This window comes from Vipera ursinii, assembly GCF_947247035.1.
Source record: "Vipera ursinii genome assembly, chromosome: 4".
Classification (NCBI taxonomy): Eukaryota; Metazoa; Chordata; class Lepidosauria; order Squamata; family Viperidae; genus Vipera; species Vipera ursinii.
In genome coordinates this window covers 61,586,569-61,610,459 of record NC_139514.1, presented here as the reverse complement: position 1 = coordinate 61,610,459, position 23,891 = coordinate 61,586,569, and the positions used below count along the sequence as shown (strand labels likewise).

At 37.8% G+C, this 23,891-nt stretch overlaps 1 protein-coding gene across 9 annotated transcripts in view; it reads right to left on the bottom strand.

Annotated features, from left to right (window-relative positions):
• The window catches only part of DMD (dystrophin), a 906,062-nt gene that overhangs the window by 106,363 nt on the left and 775,808 nt on the right, over positions 1–23,891 (bottom strand). For all 9 annotated transcript variants that reach the window (XR_014492555.1, XM_083362891.1, XM_083362889.1 and 6 more), the window contains one exon: positions 9,708–9,768. Coding sequence is in view for 8 of the 9 variants with exons in the window: in XM_083362891.1 (XP_083219017.1) it covers positions 9,708–9,768 (61 nt within the window). In the remaining variant the exon portion in view is untranslated. The remainder of the gene's footprint in view (positions 1–9,707; positions 9,769–23,891) is intronic.

Genomic DNA, 23,891 nt, shown 5'->3' with positions numbered 1-23,891 from the left:
GACGCTTTCCAGTCTCTTCTTTTGATTAGGGGTGCGAGAAGAGGGCTGGTTCAGAACAGATAGTCAGATGCTGATGTTTGATGGTCTTAGAGGTATCGTCACAAGATGTAAGTTGTTTGGAGTAAAGCTGCCTTTTGCAATTGACTGATGATGAATTTGTTAATGCCAATGGTGTTCAAGTGGTGCTCCAGTTGTTTTGAGATTGCAGCCAAGGCACCTATGACTATTGCTTTCTTTTGCCACAGTCATTCCATTTCTATTTGCAGGTCTTTGTATTTTGTTCTGCAGTTCCTTCTCTTCTATTGTGCTCTCTCCAAGTACTGCCACGTCATTATCCCAGACTTTTAAAATCTTTCTTATTGACAATGGTTAAGTCAGACATGTTATGTAGCAGATGCCTCTCTTTTGAATTCTAAAATCCAAGAGCACTTTAGCTTCTTCACTTTCTCAGACTTTCCCTATTTTATGGTCCCAGCAGTTCTTGCTTAAAGACAAATGTATTTCTTGTAGATCTTCCAATGCACTTTGTCATGCCATTGTTTGTAGTCACTCTGTGTGATCTTTTGGTAGCAACTAACCAGGAAGTCCATTGTTTCTTCAGCTTCTTTGCAGAGACAGCATTTGCTATCTGTTGCTGTCTTCTCAATTATGGCTTTCCGTGCATTTGTTCTTAAGGCTTGATCCTGCACAACCAAAATTAGTCCCTCTGTCTCTTTCTCTAATTTTCCTTCCTCTTTGCTATTTCCAGGTCTTCTATCCGCATTGCATGCTTTTTTTAAAAAAAAAAATTACTGGCCATGTAATACTTTGCATTTAATAATCCTAACCCTAACATTGCTTTGCCATGTCCTTTTTTCCATTCTTCAGTTGATCTTTCTTTTAGGCCAATTGTCTCTCCTGTACTCAGTAAACCTTCTTGATACACTAACATTAGCATATCTTCTTCATTGCATTCTTCCAATGCCCTTCTTTTGTTCAGACGTACTTATAACATTCCACATCCACCTATTTTAGTTGATACCTAGTTTCAATATTACTGTACAGATGAAGGGAATGGTTCATTCTCATTACTGTTCTGGTCTTTGCATCAAGAGCTTTTAGTTTTGCTTGAGTCCAGTCCACTATTCCAGCTGTATACCTAATGCCTAGGTATGGTATTGGTATGGTATTTCCTCCACTGACTTTGGACTTTGAAATCATCTTCTTATTGTTAGTATTAATTTCTTAATTGTCAATTCAGTGTTTGTGAATTTAGAAAAGCAAAATGAAATCAATTGTTTCTGAATTCATCTTCATGGGGGGAGGGGCATAGGGTAGGGAAACCTGGAGACATGAAGAATTGTTGTGGCTGAGTGTTACCAGACACAAACTATGAATTAGAACTAATTAGCACATGGAAAAAGAAAGATTTCCTTCATTTGAGCAACTCCTGACGTTAGCTTTTACCATTATTAGTTTTTATATCTTCCATCATTTTAACAAACATTCTAAAATAAAATGAAGAAATGTGCTTATGTAAGATGATTGACATGATTATAACTTAATTTAAATGTTAAAACTTGCCACACTTTAATTAAGAAAATATAATCCATACTTAATTGACTTTTCCATGCATTTTTATTTATTTGTATGCTGCCTTTATTATTTTTTATAAATAACTCAAGATGGCAAACATAACCATAAATTGGCTTCTTGTAATGCAGGCTATCCTAGATCTTTTTCAAAAAAGAAAATTTCCCAGATGTGAACCCACGTGGAATCTTGCTCATAGACATGCCACTTGACATGTCCAATGCAGAGACCTGTCATTCCGGAGGAAAGAGTAGGTGGAAGCCCTCACCTGCACAGAAGCAAATGTTTCAGTCAGGGTAAGTGGTCAGGGTTTCATGCTGCACCCAGCATGGGCTTCCTTTTTAGATGCAAGAGGAAGCCATTTTTCTCTGCTTTATCTTGCATGGAATGCTCTGGGAATAATACATGGGGTTAGTCTTGTAGGGGTGTGTGGGTTTCCTTCCCTAAAGTCAAATAGAAAAATGTGGGATAGACAGCATCACCACCAGATGGATTTGTAACTGGCTGACAAAACATACTCAACGAGTAGTCCTTAATGGTATTACATCTACATGGAGGGAAGTGAGCAGTGGGGTACCACAAGGTTCCGTCTTAGGCCCAGTACTCTTCAATATATTCATAAATGACTTAGATGAGGGAATAGAAGGGGAACTCATCAAATTTGCAGATGACACTAAGCTGGTGGGAATTGCCAACACCCCAGAAGATAAGCTCAGGACTTGAACAATGGGTCCTATTCAACAACATAACATTTAATGTGGAGAAAAAAATAACATAAAATTTAATGTGGCCAGAAAAACCAAAGGTACAAGTATAGATTAGGCGAAACCTGGTTCAAAAACAGTAACTCTGAGAAGGATCTTGGAGATCTAGTGGACAATCACTTGAAATGAGGCAGCAGTGTGTGGCATCAGCCAAAAAAAGTTAATACAATCCTTGGTTGCATAAACAAAGGCACAGAATCAAAATCATGTGAAGTATTAGTACTGCTTTATAAATCTGTAGTAAGACCACACCTGGAATACTGCATCCAGTTTTGGTCACCACATTATAAAAAAAGATGTTGAGACTTTGGGAAAAGGGCAAAGAAGAGCAACTAAGATATTTAAGGGCCTGGACACAAAAGCATATGAAAAACGGTTGCAGGATATGGGAATGGCCAGTCTAGAGAAAAGAAGAACTAGAAGTGACATGATAGCAGTATTCCAGTATTTGAAGGGCTGCCACAAAGAAGAGGGGGGGTCAAGTTATTTTCAAAGGCATAGGAGGCAAGACAAGAAACAATGGATGGAAACTAATCAAGGAGAGAAGCAACCTGGAATTAAGGAGAAACTTCCTAACAGTGAGGACAATTGACCAGTGGAACAGCTTGCCTTCAGAGGTTGTAGGTGCTTCATCACTGGAAGTTTTTAAGAAGAGACTGGACAGCCGTTTGCCTGAAATGGTATAGGGTTTCCTGCCTGAGTAGGACTTGAGCAAGGTCTCTTTCAGCTCTATTCTGATTGATATCACTGTCGTGGCAGATGAGATGGGTTAAGGATTCAGAAATGATTAAGACTAAGTCACATGTGCAAAAACACACAAATCTATAGCAAATTTCTTTCTGGTTAACTAACATGAGGTTTTTTTTTATAATTTTAGGCATGGAAGAAAGACATTTGGTTTGATTTTGTTGCTACTAAAGACTTCTTAGAAATGTAAAGATTTAATTAGTAGATACATATTTCCTATCACAAAACTGGAAAAAAGAATCCTATTTATCTTCTGGCCACTGATGAGCAAATGTTAGCTTGTCCTGGCATGAAATCAACATTTATGAATACTTGATAATTATACAGAGTAATGGACTTAGCATCAATCAGAAGAAAGTGATTTTGGTATAAATCAAAAAAATGTTCCTGTAGCTCTGTGTTTTCTTTATAATGTGTACTGAAAATTAACTTTATAATTGAGATTCAAACAGTGATAGAAGACAGGAGAACTTTTCATTTGATTATCTACCCTCATCTTTTTAAATTCAAAGAACCCAACTGTGAGCTTTAAACACAATCTTCCAGTGCTATATCCTAATGAATAAATTTAAAAAAATGCTAAATAAAACATGGGAAACTATCTAAGTATTTGAACTGTTAAAATATAAAGTTTTTGACATCGTTCATAACTCAGTTTATTAAATATAGATTCTTCTTAAATTTTGTTCTTTTTGGAAATGTATTTCCCATTTTTTTCCTTGTATCATTTTTCTATTTCCTTGTACTATTTGAATGTTATTTTTTGTTTCATGCTTGAAAAACATTAAAAATGTAAACAATACTTGTTTTGAATAGCTGTTTAAATGACATTACTTTTACTGAAGAAGTAAAATCTTTTTACATTACAAAATATGAAATGATTACATTTATTTTTGGTTTGATAAATTATAGTAATAGATAAGTGTATAGTTTAGAACCATATTGAGAAGAACGGTTATACTGTTGTCAGGTGAAAAATACCAAAATGAGAATGGAAATAATAAAAAGTATGTGCAGGAAGAAGATGGCTACATGTTTTTCTTTTTGTAATTTTATAATTTCCAAAGGATTTCACACTTTCCTAGGAAAAGCAAATGACTAATAGTAGATAAGGTAAATTCCCTTCATCCCTTCAGCTAAAGTAAATTACACATTGTTCATTTGTTTTCTATTCTGCATTTTTATTGAGATTAACTATAATGTCAAAATAAGGATACAAAAGCAGAATTAAGATAAACTAAGTTTTAGAAAGTGCATTGATCCTGAAATTCATGTTTACCATCTTATTAGCAATTTCAGTATTGTGAAATGGAAGTCACATGAGGAATATTATTGGTAATTGAGCACTATTTCTAATAAGTTGCTAACAGCTCATTGAGGAGTTGTTTCTTTATGTTTCTGATGAAGATTGTTAGTTACCAGTTACTGTTTTTGGATGTCTTTTAACTTTTTTGGCATCAAATAAGAATTATTATTTAGTATATATAATATACTAATAAAATATAAAAGGTAATTTAGAAGTGTTACAGTAATAACATGTTCAATAGCACAAGAATGCTCTATGGCAGAAAGAACAGGAAACAGTAGACACAATATTTGGCTAAATCTATGAAGTTATGACTACAGATAATGAGCTATGGTGAATTCCACTGGTGCACAGCAAAATGTTATATGCAGTTATAACTATAACTATGCAGTATATAGTCCATTAAATTCAAATATTATCATGTATACTGAGGCTTGCTTAAACATCATTAAAAAAAACAAGGGGGACAGAAGAATTTTAACATGAAGCATTGTCCTTTAACAATGTACTATTTTTATTCCTTGGAATGCCTCTGGGTTCAATGTGGATCAGAGGTGTTCTTAGTTTGTAGAAATAATAGATTGCTTTGAAATATCCTGCCTTCTGGGGGAAAAAGGAAAGATAGACACAATTTCCTCTGCCTATTATAATAGATAGAGAGTAGAAAGTGGGAAAACAAGCTGAGGGAATGATGGAAAAAACTAAAATATGATTTGAGGCAGGAAGGTTTCTGGAGTAATGTGAAATTAAGGACAATGAACTAAGGTAAATATGTTATGCATGAATGTGTGTGTGTGAAAAAAGGAAGAATGGAAAAGAAAGGGAAAGGAAAGGAAAGGAAAGGAAGTTTAGGCAGTGTAACTGTAAACAAGAAAGAGAAGTAAGTCATTGCTATTAGTAGATAGGGATATGGAATTAAGAATCAACTTTTGAGATATGGTTGGCGACATTTAATTTTGAAAAAAATTGATTCTTAAAAATTCATTTCACATTCTAATCTGAAACACATTTGGTTATTTGTATGTGTAGCATTACCTCCTTGGAGGCTGCCAAAGCACAGGTCCTCCTAACCCTTCTCCTTTAGTCCCACTCAACAGCTGCACTCTCAAGGCATTGACAGAATGTCCAGTTTCAGCGGGAGCTCATGCGGAGTGAAGAAATGGCAAGTTCTCATTGTCACAGTGGGGTTTGCAGGAACAAAGGTGATCGACCCCTAACCATGGCAGTCAGTGCATTACAGTATTTAACAGCCTCACGCAGTCGTAGTAATAATAGTCAATAGTCCATAGCAGTTTTTTGAGAAAACAAGAGAGTGTATGTGTGGAAAGAACTCCCCGGCTCCAAGCAGCAGCAGAAACCACGAGCAGAGATAATCAAAACTCCGCAGTCACAGCTTGCTCTGCCAGGGCAACTCCCCACAATGTTCATAGTATGCACAGGTGATAGTGATCAACATTTGGATGGCCATTGGTCTCCAAAGCGGTAGCAGCTCACCTCTTCTTCTCTTTTGTCAGGGCCCATTGTCTCAGGTCTCTGTCTATGCCAAATCCCCCCCTTTCCTTTCTAGTTAAAACCTGGTTCAGCACCCCAGGCAACTTCCTCACTCAGTCTCTCTCTTCCCCTTACTTGGGATATCCCCTTGCAAAAGAAAGCAATAACCCCCCCCCTCTCTTCCTCTCCTTCCCACTACTCCAAAGGACAGGAATCACCTAAAACTCCAATTCTCTTCAGCTTCACCTGGTCTCTCCCCAACAGCAACAGCAACCTCAACCACCCCCTTTCTCCTTCTCCTTTTCTTCCTTTTCCCCAGTCTACACCTGTTGCGCCCAAACTGGCAGCAGCTGTCTAAGCTTTCCATTCCCCTCTCACTGGCCAGGCTCCCACAAAGCCTTTCAGTCAGCCCGCTACATATGTTTACAACTTTGCTATATTTATGGGCTTGTAGATTCAAAGGATTAGATCAAGAAGTTTCTTCAGATTGGTGAGGATAACATTATCTGAAATTTTGCTGGGAGCAGGGGAGTGACAATGATTTGGGTCATTTGGATAATTTCTACATTATTCCACCAATTTTAAAACTTGCCTATCTCTGCTGAGTTATGAGGATTAAATTCTATACAACAATTTTTACTAAGGTTAGTTTCATGTCATATCCCTCCCTTCAACACATGTTGCAAGGCTTCATTTAATAACTCAATCTTTTTTTACAGATTTTTTATTAATTTTTCAATATTACAATTATATCTTTGAAAAGCAACATGGTGTCTGGGTTACAATAGTTCCATTTCATACAGATGTATGTTATTACAAATTCCAATTTGTTGTAGCCAATATTTCCTCCCTTTTTTCCTTTAATACATATTGTCTCTTATCTAAATTAATATATTTCTTATTCTGTTTTCAAATCTTTGATCAATTTTTTTATTTATAGTTTCAGATGTGTGTGAGAGAATATGCATTGATGCTTACACACACACATGAACACACACAAACTTCGGCTACAAAGAAGATAGCCATAGAAAGACAAATCAGGCTGATTAGAAAAGTCCCATGCAACTTTTCACTTTCTTCAAATTATATATCTACCATTTTTATTCACAATAAACTGCAAATTAGGAAAAAAGACCCATCTAACTTCTCTTTAGAAAAACTTACTTTATTTTTAAATATGTACTTAAAAGATTATGCAGTCACACATACAGTCATCCATTTAGATACATTTTGCCTACTATGAAACTCAGGTTTAAAAAAAGGTTAAGGTTTTCTCTGCCAATCCTCTGTGAGTCTGGGAGTGCTCACCTCAAATTCATAGCTGAACAGCCAGCATTGTCCGAAGACATTTCTGTGATCATGTGGTCGGCATGACAAAGGTGCACAGACTGCTGTTACCTTCCCACCAAAGAGGTATTTATTTATCTATTTGTATTTTGCATGCTTTCAGACTGCTAGGTTGGCAGGAGCTGGGGCAAGTAATCGGAGCTTACTCTATCATACAGTACTTGCCCACTTGCCCGCTGCACCCCTAAACTAAAGTAAGGAGGAGATACCGTATTTGTTTTAATTCAAGTGGGAATTTATTCTATAATGTAAGTCTTATTTGTATACTGTAGTAGGATAAAATATGGTTTGGTTATAGCTAATTATTACTTTCTTTCTTGGGGCTGGTCATCAAATCAAGTTCATCTCAAAACAACACATCATGCCCATGGTCCAGAGGTGTGAAGTGATGTTTTGGAAGGATCATTCTACTAAGGTGAAGAATAGGAAGAAAGTAGATGGCCCGTAAAGAGGAATCCTGTTTATGGTACTAGAGTTCAGTTAACAGCCAGTGCACTTTATAATTATTTATGAAGGAAATGAACTATGAAGTTCATTTCATAGTTCATTTCATAGTTCAGACTTCCCAGAAGTCTGGGCCACATTACCTTAATAAATCTGCCCCACTTCCTTGTATTTTTTCAGGTTTGCCCATTATTTTTTCTCACACGAACTGCAATTCCAGTTTGCAAAAATTGTAATAGCTGGTTATTGCTATTAAATAATCAACTGTATAAATATCTAGTTATAATTGGCAGGATCAAATAATTTGATGCATCCTTGCATTAAAACACCAAATAAAACATTGCGAAGGCTTCTAAAGCAATGTTTCTCGGATTTATGAGCTTATAAAGTGCTATAATGTCAGTGAAAATGAAAAGGTGATGGGTTGGAGGGGGAAGGAAAAAAAACTAACAAAAAATTTGTGAGCATCAAGAAGAAAATCCAAAATGAAAAATAGAATCAGAGTGCAGTACTATAGAGTTGTGCTCCTATGTTCAATGTAAGCAATTTATGTTACTATGAAACAGGACCATATCTAAACTCATAAATGGGTAGACATAATGACAGTTTCTATATAGACTGTAATCTTAAAATAACTATTTGGATACTCAAAGAACAATTTGAAAAATATATTTCCTTATTTGAGATTAGATCTGTGTCATACTATGGCTAGATACAATTGAATCTTTTATATCTTTTATTTTCAGCAATCTCTAATGACATCAAACTATAAAAGTAGAAGAAATGAGGATTTACCCAAGTTATGTAATATACCGTATGTTTTTCACAATTAAAACAGTATTATATCATCTAGAATCCAAAATATATTTTTCAGCTATAGAGTTAAAAGATTGCTTAGATAAATTGATTGATCCATTTTATGGCCAAAACATTTTATCAGGAAGCATATTATTTTTCTGCAACTCTCCTCACCAAAAAACCAAACAACACTCTAAAACAGACATGTCAAACACAAGGCCTGGGGGCCGGATCCGGCCCGCAAAGTGGTTTCATGCGGCCCGCGAAGCCATCCTGGAAACAGTGAGGAAACGGCCCCCACTGCCTTGGCCCTGGCCCAGAGACCCTCCTTCTGCCAGAGACCCTCAGATCTGTCCCACTCCTGTCCAGGCTCATAGGCACCCTTGGTGCGAACGATGTAGAGCTGGCCATGCCCACCCACTAGGCGATATGCACTCTAGCCACGCCCACCCAGTAGGCCACGCCCACCCTTTTCATACCCGCCCGGCCCCTTGAGGGCAACTGCAATGCTGATGCGGCCCTCAATGAAATTGAGTTTGACACCCCTGCTCTAAAATAACCTCTCTTAAACGTCTGCATATGTTTATAAAATATGTTTTAATATATGTATAATTTTATTCCAAATGTAATAAACAGATTTAAAACGTGTGTTTTTTCTAGAAATAAAGCTCATATCAAATTGTTAGCTGAGTAAATTCTGCTCCTAACCTTAGTGTTAGCAAAAGAAGACATTTGCTGTTTAGATTCTACTTAGCAAGAAATGTACCACATGCTCTCAATGTTTCCAAACACTATCCTGCCCTGTGCTACAGGACATCTGCCCACAAAACAAAATGCAATGTGTTCAAGTTTGGCCAAATTAGTTTGATATCTTAACACAGAGAAAAGTAATGTTTCTGGCAGTAAAAACGCAGTCATAATGCATTAACATTTTGTTGAACTTTCATGACAGCCAGTTTAACGTGAATACTACATTCTGCCTAATCATAGGCTCATTACCACTGAAAAATGTTTACTGGATTTGTATAACGAAAATATAGTTGACTTTTAACAGCAAGCAATCTTCACAAATTTATTTATTTAAATAATGACTTTGCTGCTCATGATGATAATGGAGGGCAACTGAAGTATCAACCAGTATCATTCAAAGGAAGTTTTTAATATGGTTTCAAAGCAAGCTAAGTTAATTACCTGATAAGCTCCCAATAGTTAAGCATTATGATTATTTTAATACTTACTTGATGTAGTAGGGCACTTTGTTTGGTGATATGGCCCTTTCCCATGGGCCCTGGACAGAAGCTGTTAATTTAAAAAAACACAAAAATGGAACATAAAATCATCATAAATGTATTTAGTTCAGGTTTCAAAGCAAATATTATTATTACTAATTATTATTACCTTACCATTATCTTAATCTTTATGATTACAATGTTAGTTCACTGATGCAGGTCTCTTTACTCAGTTGTCCAACATGTGTTCTGTTTTTATTCCTGAATTGAATTTATTCACTTGCAAAGATAAATGCAAAACCTTTTCAGTTATTAAATAACAGTAACAAAGAACATCTCCCTAGTCCTGGTCTTTGGGAAGGACTTGATAGGTGGATAAAAATTCTGAATCTATTCTATCCATCTGACTGTGTGATCAATCCTAACAATCATAGTATCAAGAACTTGATATGAATGGAGGCCAGCACCAGGTAATAACTGGCAGCTGTGATTTCACATTGTTATCAGGGCTTTTCAACCTTTTCACCCATTGTACCACTTTTAGGATATGGCAACAACCGAGTACCACCAGTCGCCTAGCAAGGTGTCAAAAAGTTGATGAGCAAAAAAAAAAAAAAGGAAAAAAGTGATGAAGTACAGGTAGTCCTTGACTTACAACAATTCGCTTAGTGACTGTTCGAAGTTACAATGGCACTGAAAAAAGTGCCCCCCAAGCCACAGCCGAGCAAGACACCTGCCTACCCGCCTGGTGGGGCTCTTCCTCCTGTCCCAGGTTTTCATTGTTGTGAGCATTTCTGTTGAGAATTGGCAGCAGGGGTGGGGGGGTGTTTGGTTTTTATTTCCCCCCCCCTCTGCTAGGTGGTTGCGGCAGGTTTTGGTCATTTCACATGATCCTGGGACACTGTGACCATCATAAATATGAATCAGTTGCCAAGCATCTGAATGTAAATCACAAGACCCTGGAGATGCTGCAACATTCTAGCTGATCGGTGCTTCTTCTGGGTTCAGAAGCGCCAGGATCAGCGCCAAGCTCCAGCTGGAGTTTGGCACTGATCCTGGCTGTTCTGCTGAGCCCTGACAGCCCCGAAGAAGTGCTGATCCTGGCGCTTCCACTGAGCCTGACAACCCTGCAGCTCTAGCCATCTCTCGCTCAGGCTTCTGTGGTGCTGCCACCGGTTCAGCTCATTCCCCTCCCCTGCTACCACTTTTCTAGGATGGTCGTGTACCACCTGCCAGGTGCCAATGTACCACAAGTGGTACCCGTACCACTGGTTGAAAAGCCCTGATCTATATAATAATATACTGATAATAACAATAAAAGAAATATACTGCATAGCATGTGATTTACATTTTTATCCTATGATTCTGTTTATATAGGTAATCGACAAGTTATGACTATAATGGAGTCTTCCCTCCACAGCCATTAGTTGTGATAGTCATAAAATGAATCAGTTAAATTTTACAATAATTTTTACTGTGGCTGTCGAGTGACTATCAAGCACTGGGGAAATCAGGAGATTCAGGCAATTCAAATGAGTATAAAGATTTATTGCAAGCTTAAGCTCTCTACAAAAATGTAAACTCCTAATAGTCAAGGGAAATTAGTGGGAGTTAAGAAAGGAATTCAAGATGGCCTGGGCGTAGATCTCTGACCCCTCCCTTGGACTCAACCTGGTCATCTCCTACAATGGCTTCTGGGGTCATTAAGCAAACATCACAATTGTTAAGCATACTACAGTAATGGTTCATTGTACTAAAGGTGTGGTTTTGCTGAAAACTAAAAGTAAATGCTGGTATTTGACAAAATTGTCATAAATTATAGCTACATGACCATGGAGCACTGCAAGCAGCCACAAATGCAGACATGTTGCTGAACATTTAAAGTTCAGTCATTTGACCGTAGGCAGGCCTGACTGTAAGAAGCTCCAAGGTAGATCCATTATAATTTCAAAGAGTTGCTAAGTGATCAATTGTAATTAGAGGACTACCTGTAACTTGTTTAACTATAGAAAGACCTAATAGCTGACAATTTCTCTTTGTTATTTCTAATTGTTTTATATTTATATAGCTCACTCTACTCCAGACATGTCAAACTTGCAACATCACATGACGTCGCACAAAGTATCAGGACGGTTTTGCCATTGCCGGCAAAGGGGTGGGTGCGCTTTCCAGATGATGCATCTGGCCCGCAAACTGGCAGTTTGACACCCCTGCTCTACTTCATTATAATAGTTCAGGTGTTATCTAACTTTAAAAAGAAGCTTATATTCAAAATAATTACATATGTTTCTAAAGAATTTTGTATAAACTCTTGTAGATTTCATACTACAAGCAGTTATAAACCACATATGAGTCTTCTGAATTTCTATGTTTTGATAAATTCAGATATAAATTGATGCACATATAACACATGGACCATTTTAATGATATGATCTTCAAATATTGGAAACACAGAGGCTGGATCCACATGTAGTCCTGTACAAGGAGACTATTGGAAACAATGATATTTAAATGTTGGTTTAAAAGTGTCTATACTAAGAATTATTAAATCAAATCCAATACACATTTTTATATGTAGTCATGTATCAGAACACTATATATACATAATCATATAAAGGGCCAAAATGATCCTATCCACTAAAACATTAATCTACATTGCATAAGAGTATCACCTACAAGGTAGACTACAACCCCACTTCCACAAATGCTTTCCTAAAAAGCCAGGTCTTTACAGCTCTTCGCAAGCCCCATAATTGCATGATTATGAATTCATATTGGTAATAGCATTTTTAGCTTGTACATATTATTCCAGAATCTTATATACATAATTATTTTTCCCCAAAATATGAAGTCAAGTAGTTATATTTGCTGTAATGAAATGCTTTGGAAATAACAACAGTTTTTGACATTCTGGATAATTGGATTTTATGCTCTTTCAGTAGAATTTGCAGAGGCTGTCCATCGTGCAATTTTTGCTCTACTAGATGAAACCAGTCTTGGGGAAAATGGTTTTGATAAAATATGCAGATCTTACTGCAACTTTGCTATAAGAGCCATCATCTTATTCCTAGCAGAAATGCAAATGCTGATTTTGTGTTGTTTGTTATCATCAAACACCAGCAGTGGCTGGCTATCCATTACAAAGGAGTACATGTAATAAACCTATAACTTTAATTTCTAGGTAAGCATTTTTAATGATTAGTCAAAGATGGCTATCCAGAAACCTACTTGGAAAATATTTTAAATATGATCAGAGAGCTCCCTCTTATGTACTGTACTGCATATGCTTAAATATATTTCCCTGTTTGCATTTTCAATATAATTCTAAATAGAAAAAAAAATTCAACTATAGATAAAAAATAATCAAGTACCCTTTGACTTTATTAAAATGTTAAGCTGGTATATTTTTATACTTCAAGCATTGAATAGTCCAGGGTACTATTCATAATTCATAATTAAGTAAGTCTGTGTCCTATCTTATTGTGAACTCCATAGGACCATCACTATTTTCATTTTTTATCAATTAACAGACACAGCACATTACAAACCACTCTCTGCCAGAGACTTGATTAATAATCTCACACAGTGCTTAAAATATATTTTTATGACATTTTTGCTTTTCCTTTTATCTCTATGGTAAACTACTATTATTATCACAAATTCCTATTATGAGGGACTGGTGTCTATAATTTTCCTTTACTCCTTTTAATTGATTATCCCTTTCTGCACATAAGAATTTAGAAAATCCTCAGTAGCTCTCATGGCTCAAGAGTCTGGATCTGAGGAAACTGTTTCACCTTAACCTATGGAATATCAGCCTCAGGAGACACCAAGCCAAGAATCACATGAAGGTGATAAAAAACAAAACAACAAGCATCATTTGGACAGCTGGAGCAGTCAGATAAAGATGATGTAAGGCCTCCAAATCCGACAGGTACAGTGGAGAGGCATTCTATAAGCTTATTTTGGAGTGCCCCTTTCCAGGATATGCTTGTGCATTCAGGTAGTCCTCAGCTTACAACCGTAATGGAGCTTGCCCATTATGGTGACATGTCATGGTGGCTGTTAACTGAAGCATCTCAGTTAATGACATCCTATCCCTACACTCCCCTACACTCATCAAACTAATATGAAATGTGAAATGTGCAAACTAGCGTTTGCATTTCTTGCATTGGATAAGGAGAGCACATTTTTCTCTTCCTGTCTTGGCCACTTTTTACAGAGCTTTTTAACAAACTGTATGGCAGTGCCTCAGATAGAAGCTCCATATAGATTGTGGTAAGGTCAGCCGAGAAGATCATAGGAAGCTCACTTCCCATTATTCAGAATACTGAATAATGTGCTATATGCTTAGAGCTCAAAAGCATTATTAGAGATCCCATACACCCACTTCATGGTCTGTTTCTGTTGCTCCCCTCTGGGAGGAGGTTTCAAAGTATTTATAGCAGAACTACTAGATTCTATAACACCTTTGTTCCTTATGCCATCCGTCTTGTAAATTTGCAGGATTCTTTTTTTCGCCATGTATATGTGTACATTGGAACTAGATTGTGATGTTTCTCTGTGTCATATATGTATGTATATGTGATATATGCATAATGGTATTTTTTTTAGAACTGAACGCAACCAAATTTCATTTTAATGTATGCTGAGTAGTGTACACTTCGTGACAATAAAGATTCTATTCTATTCTATTCTATTCTATTCTATTCTATTCTATTCTATTCTATTCTATTCTATTCTATTCTATTCTATTCTATTCTATTCTGTTAAGTGGCACATGGGTGCCACAGGTCTGGGGGAGTTTTTTGAGGCCTAGCGCAGGTCCAGACCTGCCTGCTCCAGGTTTCCCAAGAGGTTCCCAACTCCCAAAGCACCTCGTACTCTACTCCCTGTCCCTGAGGTTCTCAGGCCTCAGTCTGCTCCCAAGCCAGCCATTCAGCCAAAGGAGCCTAAAGCTTGTGAGCAGAAGTGACAAACACATAAAGGACAGTTACAATCTGTAGGCCAACACCTACTTCCAACTTGTATGCCAGTCATTTCTGTTAAGTGACCAATTGTAAATTGAGGATTATGTGTACCTAGTTTTTAAAGAAAAAAAATGGGTGAGGCACAAGACCAAGTGAACTGATTATAATGGCAAACACAGGTATGAGTGAGTCTGGAAAGGTTGTAAATAAATGCCTTGGTTACAAAGTTATTTTTTTCAGCACTATTCTAACTTTGAGTGGTCACTGCACAAGAAAGTTGGTAAGTGAGGTCTACTTAATATTAAACTATAATCAAACTTACTGAATAACACCATAATGGAATGTTATGAAATTATCAGTGCTTCTGTTCATATCAGTTAGAGGCGAACCTCAGGTCAATTACTATTTGATGAAAGTAGCATTTGTTTTGATCAATCTATAAAAAGCTATCTATTCCCCACCCTTGTGCTCTTTCTGAAGCTTTTGACCATATATATATATATTTGTTTTCGAATTTTGCCTTCTCCCATTACCTTAATGTCAGATCTTTGTTGTTTCTATTATGGCCTTCCTTTCTGGTTGCTTCTTTAACACAGCAACAAAAAATATTTTGTCTTCTTTAAAGACAACTTTAATTTTAGAAGGAAGGAGGAAGCAAGATGGCAACATATAGTATAAAGAGCTCTGGTAATTTCTTTATATATTTCTAATTAACCCACTGCAGTTACTCACTGTTCAAATCCATTTTTTTCCTGCTAGTGGAACAGGTCTCATAATACAGTTTCCCCAAACTATATTATTAGACCTGTTCCAGTAGCAGGAAAATAATAATAGTAGTAATAATGATAATGACAGCAACAACAATAATAAAAATTACACAAATACACAGTGATTGAAAACAAAGAAAGGATCTGTTATTACAGATCAAGTAAAACAAGAAGAGGATATTTGAAATGAATGCACCAGTTCTGGAAAGAACAATGCCCAGAATCAGAAATAACAGAACAGAGACTAGCAGATCAATGTGATTTATAATACGAAATAAAGTATTCACAGAAACAGAACTGGATGAACTGAAAAGGTTTACCCAGGGCAAAGAAATCAAAGCCTTGCCAGAAGTAACTCAGAATGTAGAGGCAAACCAGGGGGAATTGGCAGTAGAGGAATCCAGCAGACATATACACCTATTTTCATTTGGAAACCAGACACCTCATCCTCAGGAAGAACAAAGCCCTCTAATTAAAGAAATAAAAGAATTGAAACAAAGAATAACTGAGCATCTAGAACAGCACAAAAACAACAGAATAAGGCTGCCTGCATTGAAACTTGTTCCAGAGAAACAGCTAATACAAGCATTAAAAAATGCAAATACTGTAATATCAAGTATAAGCACCAATTCACTGCAAGAAACAAATCAACTAATATACAGTACAGCTGCAGTTATAACTGAATACCTGGAATGCAAAATCAACAAAGAAGTAAAAAAACCAAACAGTGCACCACAAAAAATGGAAGGTTAGATTGGAAAATAAGATCAGAAAGTTAAGATCAGATGCAAGCAAGCTAGAACAGATGAAAGAAAAGAAGCTGAAGAATAAAAACCAAGAATACCAATCAAGAAATACCACTTAGAAACAAGGAAGATCAAGGAAGCACTGGAAATAATAAAGCAGCAAATAACAGCTATAGCCAGGAAGATCAGCAGATACGAAGTTTGAATTGCAAATTATAAGCAGAACCACCAATTTCAATCCAATCAAAAACGTTTCTACCAATCTGTCAATGGAGAAATTGCAATGAATCAGTCACTACCTGACAAGGAAGAAACAGTGCAGTTCTGGATAACCCAAAGAAATACAAGTACGCAGCTTGGTTAAAAGAGGTGGATGCAAATAAAACAGAAGTTGAAATGCAAAAATTAGTAATAATAGCAGAAATGGTAGAGAAAAGAACAAGAAAGATCAAGAATTGTTTAGCACCAAGTGAAGATCATGGTTTTTGGTTGCAACATCTAAATGTTCTATACCCACTCTTTGCCAAGCAGCTCAACAACATACTACAAGGAGGAGAAATTGAAAAGTGACTAACAACTGGGAAAACCTACCTGATAATGAAGGATCCAGCAAAAGGGGCAGCATCAGGCAACTACAGGCCAATTATCTGCTTACCAATAACTTTCAAATTGCTAACTGGTGGGGTAGCTGATGCAGTCCAACAGCATCTAGTTGAAAACAATCTCCTTCCACCTGAGCAGAAAGGAAACTGCCCCAATAGCAGAGGAACAAAAGCTAAACTCCTAATAGACAAAATGATATTGGAAAACTGCAAGAGAAGGAAGAGCAACCTGAATGTAGCATGGACTGACTACAAAAAGGCTGACTCTCTGCCGCATGACTGGATAATCAAGTGCCTAGAAATAACAGGAGTCAGTAGAAACATCAGGAACTTTGTGCAAAGATTGATGACACAATGGAGGATACAGTTGCACTCAATGGTGAGAGACTGGAAGAGGTTAATATCAAGAGAGGAATATTTCAAGGAGATTTGCTATCACCACTTCTATTTGTTATTGCATGTTTCCTCTGTCAACAATACTGAATAACTCTGGCCATAGCTATCAAACATCAAAAACATCTGCTGGACTGTCCCACCTCCTTTACATGGATGATCTGAAGCTATATGGAAAAACATCATCTGAAATAGAATCGCTGCTCAACACTGCCCGTATATATAGCCAAGATATTGCAGTGGAGTTTGGCTTGGACAAATGTGCCACACTTACTCTCAAGGAAGGAAAAATAGTAAAAACTGAAGGAATCAAGATGCCCCACGAAAATAACTATAAGAATCTGGATGAGGAAGATTACTACAAATACTTTGGCATCCTTCAAGCTGACAACATCAAGCACACTGAAGTCAAGAAAAAGTTTAGAGGTGAACACATCAAGAGAATGAAGAAGATCTTAAAGTCCAAACTCAATGGAGGAAATACCATGAAGGCAATCAACACCTGGGCAATTCCAGTCATTAGATACACAGCTGGAATAGTGGGCTGAATTCAAGCAGAACTAAAAGCAATGGATAGGAAGATCAGAAAAATAATGACAATGAATAATGCCCTTCATCCACAAAGTGACATTGACTACCAAGTCAAATAGGTGGGCATGGAATGCTGCAAGTACATCAGATAGTTGAAGAAGAAAAAATGGCTTTGGAAGAAGGACAGTGATGAAGATGCACTGAAATTAATATATCAGAAAGGCTTACTGACTACTGGAGAGACCAAACTGGCTTACAAGAAAGACCAAATGAATAACAGAATAGAAGCGTGGGAAGACAAAGCACTACATGGCCCGTACATTAAAAAATAGCTGGGAAAGCAGATAATAACAATACCTGAGCAATGGCTAAGAGCAGAAAAATTGAAGAAAGAGACCAAGGGACTAATTCTGGCTGCACAAGACCAAGCCTTAAGGACAAATGCATACAAAGTCAAAATTGAGAAGACAGCAACAGACAGTAAGTGCTGCCTATGCAAAGAAGCTGAAGAAACAGTAAACCACCTGGTAAGCTGCTGCAAAAAGATCGCACAGACTGACTGACTACAAGCAGCCGCAAGACAAAGTAGCAACAATGGTACATTGGAAGTTCTGCAAGAAATATCATTTTCCTGCAAGCAAGAACTGGTGGGAACATAAAATAGAGACAGTCATAGAAAATGAAAAAAGTTAAATTACTCTGGGACTTTAGAAATCAAACAGACCAGCACCTGCCACATAACACCCGGACTTAACAATTATTGATAAGAAAGACAAAAAGTCTGGATAGTGGACGTGGCAGTGCCTGGATACAGCAGAATAGAAAAGAAAGAACTGGAGGAGATAACAAAATACAAAGACCTACAAATAGAAATAGAATGACTGTGGCAAAGGCAAGGAAGGGTAGTACCCATAGTAATAGGAGCCTTGGTGGGTGCAATCCCAAAACAACTGGAGCACCACCTGAACACAATTGGCATTGATAAATTTATCATCAGTCAATTGCAAAAGGCAGCCTTACTAGGAACAGCTTCCATCCTTCGACAATATCTGTAATACCATCAAACATCTACATTTGCCTAGCCTAGGTCTTTGGTAAGGACTCAATAGGTAGACAAAAATGCCAAATCCAGTCTGAACATCTGTCTGACTGTGCAAATAATAATAATAATAATAATAATAATAATAATAATAATAATAATAATAATAATAATAATAATAATAATAATTTATACAAAAGCCCCCCCAAATTATGAAAACACTGTAAGAAAGATCAATGAAGCTGATTAATTTACATTTGAGACACTATAGATTTATCAATTTTTTGTTTTGTCATTGAATACCTTGTTATATTGGGAAAGCAAGGGTAATTTGAGATCCCCCTTCACTGAAACTGATGTGGAACTGCCAGCTAATAACTGTTAACAGCTCAGACTGTAATCTCAACTTGTAACCAGTTGCTGACAGCTAAGAAGAAGATTGATGATCCTAAACTTCTCCTGGACCAGTATATCTTAGATCAGAAAAGCTAATCACATAAAGACTATCTGGCATCGATGAGATCCAGCTATATGGGAATAGGGTGAGATGGAGAGCAGAGAACAAGTGCTGCTATGGATCAATCCTTTGACATTAAAATGTTCACTTTTCCAGGTCAAACAACCCATACTTCATTCAACCACACAGATTTTGATTGCACATATAGATTCTTCTCTGCCTACTGCTCTACTGTGACTTACCGGTTTTGGACCAATTCTCCTCTCAGCCACATATATTAGATTGGTGTTTACCTTTAAATCTACACTCTTCATGTTAATCAGAGTGAAGGATTTACTGAATAAATTTGAAATAATTTCTATTAAGAGTTTTTAGAGATGCCTCCATTATAATAGAATCAGCCATCATTTAGGGGAGATGATAAAAGGCTGGCTCAAAACACTTCAACACTGATTTCCTGCAACTGATAAAGATCAACCAGTTTCAAGATCAGCTGCCATCAGGCCTTCTTTTCTGACTCAGAAGACAGATGAGTTACTCTCTCCTTTCATATCAAAGAATGGATTTCTTTCCAGCTTAAATGAAGTCCAAAGCTCTATAACTCTGTCATATTCACAGCAGGGACATTTAAATGTTTTGCCCTGGCATCCGGTAAAGAGACTCAACTGATTCACTCGCCTCTCTGCCTCAATCCCATATAAGCAACAATTTAATCTGGTGCTACTAGTAAAAAAAAAAGAATTATATTAGTCGTCTAGTAATGTTTAATGTTTATTCAAACTGCTTCCTGTGCAATGGACAACTCTAAGTGAAGAGACACTCTTCTTTACTCAGTGACTTGAGATACCAAGAGCTGGATACAGACAGGAAGCCTCAGTCTTTTAACTCAGACCTTCCTGTTCCATTCTATTCTAAACACTTGTTTATATTAGACTTTTGCCCCACAGACTATACTACCAAACTCCCAATAGAGACCATTTGGGCTCTTTGCTAAAACTATCCCTCTCCCATCCTATTTAAATGTCAACAAAATGATTTGCAATTAATTTAAATATATTCAGACTCATCATTCACAGGATGACACAGTAAACTCTTATAAGCCAAACCATCTGTCTTCAGCGTCTTAGCAGAAACAAATGCTTGCTCTTCTCTTTTTGGTCAAGGAACAACCTTAGCATGTGATCCTCACTTGATCACCCACCAATCTGCTTACTGAAGTATACAAATCCCTGTTCCTCCCAGCAGCTCCTGGTTTTTGATGAGGAGGCATTGTCTGCTTTGAGCATTCATATTTCAATTGCCCTCAACACTAAGATCATTTCATTAGATATATTTGAGAACTTTGCAGAAGCATCAATTCTTAACTTTTCTCATGAGAAATTGCTGCTCATTAACTTCTACATACTGCCCAACATCACACAATTGTGCATTGCTAAAATCTGGTCAAAAGCAGAAATATACATTAACCATCTGCTTGCTTTCCAATTGCCCATATTGTCATTGCAAAGGATTTTAACGCTAGATTAAGCCCAAATGGTGATCAGCTACACTCCAAATACTAGTTCTACCCATCTCACAGGCTGTCCCCTCCTCCATACTTTTAACTAGGGGATCTATTGGAGACTTTATAGGTTTAGATATGTTGCAGCTATTTTACAAGTTAGATTTCCAGATCATGAATGATTCCACCATCACCAACTATCTGACAGAATTTTCACACTGGCCAGGCAGAAGGCCTTCACTTACTGATTATACTGCAACATTCAATAAATTCCTTACTTCTTGGATTTCTTAGATTAATAAGTGGCACTTCAAATACAGGTAGTCCTTGAGTTACGAGTGTAATGGAGCCTGCCCATTTGACTCTTAACTCAAAAACACATAGAGTGAATCTCATACCTTGAACGAGATCAAACCCTTGCTCGCTAAAACGCACACAGCTTATTAAGTGAATATGAGGTATCTCAGAGTGGGGAAGGCCATGGAGGGCCTAATGATGGTACAGGCCCCCAAGGTCCCCCCCACCCACTTACATACCTCATGCTTCCCCCTCCCTTCCTGCCATGCCAGACTCACCTGGAAAAGATCCGTCTCCTCTCTGCCACAGTTCCTGCTGTTGCCCGGATCTGAGGCCAGGGGATGCTTTTGTGGGGTCCCCATGGCCTGATCCAGGCTCCGGAGGCCTTTTCAAGGCTGCTGCCACCCAGATCTAAGGCTGGAGGATGCTTCTGCCCCACCACGGCCTGATCCGAGCTCTGAAGGCCTTTTCCAGGCCGCTGTTGCCCAGAAATGGACCGCCAGAGGACTACATAAGCATCCCCCAGCCTGAGATGCGGGTGGCAGCATCCCCTAGCTTCAGTTCCATTCTCTGTTGCAGAGAACAGAGGCCTAAAGTACTATGAGATCATGCAAGATCAGTAGTGTGAGATCTCGCCCCACTGATCTTGTGTGATCTTGTGTTACTTTAAGCCTCCATTCTCTGTGAAAGCACTGAAGGCCTGGATCAGCCAAAAAAAGTGAAGGATCTAAATCTTTGCAAGGTGAGTATTGAAGGGCTTGTGCCTAGGGAGACCTGAGTGGGGGTGGAGAGGGAGAGAATAACCAGGGTGAATGTTGCACTGCCACTGCTGTTGCTTGTAAGGGTGGTATGGTAACATTTGTAATTTTGGGACTTGTTCATAAGCAAAGGGACGTGGTGGCTCAGTGGGTTAGGACGCTGAGCTTGTCAATCAGAAGGTCGGCAGTTTGGCGGGTCGAATCCAGAGTGCTGCATAACAGAGTGAGCGCCTGTTACTCGTCCCAACCTCTGCCAACCTAGCAGTTCGAAAGGATGTAAAAATGCAAGTAGAAAAATAGCGACCACTACGGTGGGAAGGTAACAGCGTTCTGTGCGCCTTTGGCATCTAGTCATGCCGGCCACATGACCACGGAGATGTCCTCGGACAAGTGCTGGCTCTTCGGCTTTGAAATGGAGATGAGCACCGGCCCCTAGAGTTGGAAATGACTAGCACGCATGTGCGGGGGAACCTTTACCTGATAAGCACTAGGGGGCACTCATCATGTAACTTTGAACGACTGTTAAGTGAATGCTTGTAACTCAGGGATTACCTATATGTACACACCTACTCTAGTATCTTTGCCATGAAAACCCCATGGACAGTACCAAAAGGAAAAAAGATATGACGCTGGAAGATGAGCCCCTCAGGTCAGAAGGCATCCAATATGCTACTGGGGAAGAGCAGAGGGCTAGTACTAGAAGCGCCAGAAAGAATGAAGCGACTGGGCCAAAGCCGAAAGGACACTCAGCTGTGGATGTATCTGGTGGTGAAAGGAAAGTCCGATGCTGTAAAGATTTTTTCTCCATAGGAACCTGGAATGTAAGATCCATGAATCAAGGAAAGCTGGACATGGTCAAACAAGAGATGACAAGACTGAATATCGACATCCTAGGCCAGAAGATGGTAGAGGACAGGAAGGCCTGGAGGAACATTGTCCATGGGGTCACGATGGGTCGGACATGACTTCACAACTAACAACAACAACAACACACATACAGTTAGATGGAAGGTCTTCTGACCCAATTTAATCATCTTATGTCTTCCAGCCAATTCTGTCGACTTGTTCATCCACTGTTAAGGGGAACCAGTTCTCCTTTAACGTACTATTGTCCTTAGTTTGACAGTGCCATGGCACCAAGAAATAACTAATCATCTACTTTAAGGAGTACAAAAATACTTCCTTTTCCCATGCATCAAGATTTATTGTTTCTCAAGTGTCAATAAAAACAATAAGAACAGGCAGGTCTTGAGAGAGTCCTTAAATCAACTAATTTGCGCCTCTCACTCCAAGAATTCAACTTTATTTTGGAAAGTTATAACTCTCCAAGCAGCTCTGTCCATCTTCCAATACCATATCTTCTTCCTGATTGTAGCCAAATACAGTAATATTCCATAATTTGTACACTATAATTTCTACTGAAATATCTCCTAAATATTTTGTTTAAAAACACATCCATTTAATTTAATTTAAAACAGATCATGCTGGACAAATCTTATTGCTAAAATCTTGCTAAAACATATAAGGAACGGCTGCTGGAATTGGGTATCTCTAGTTTAATGAAGAGAAGGACTAGGGGTGACATAAAATAGCAGTGTTCCAATATCTCAAGGGCTGCCACAAAGAAGAGGAAGTCAAGCTATTCTCTAAAGTGCCCGAAGGCAGGACAAGAAGTAATGGATGGAAACAAATCAAGGAGACAAGCAACCTAGAACTAAGGAGAAACTTCCTGACAGTTAGAACAATTAACCAGTGGAACAACCTGCCTCCAGAAGCTGTGAATGCTCCAACACTGGAAGTTTTTAAGAAGAGACTAGACAGCCATTTGTCTGAAATGGTATAGGGTTTCCTGCCTAAGCAGGGGGTTGGACTAGATGACCTCCAAGGCCCCTTCCAACTTTACTATTATGATTATGTATGAATTTCTACATTTTAGAAATGCCTTATGCCAGTACTATCAATAGAATCTTATTTTTGTCTTAATTTCATTATCTACCAGAATTATTTTAACAATATAGTCATTATAATTGGACTCTGACTTTTAGTTTTGAAACCATAATCATTCCTTATGTATTATTACATTATACATTACATTACAATTACAATCTTTAGTGCTTTGTGAACAGTGTGTT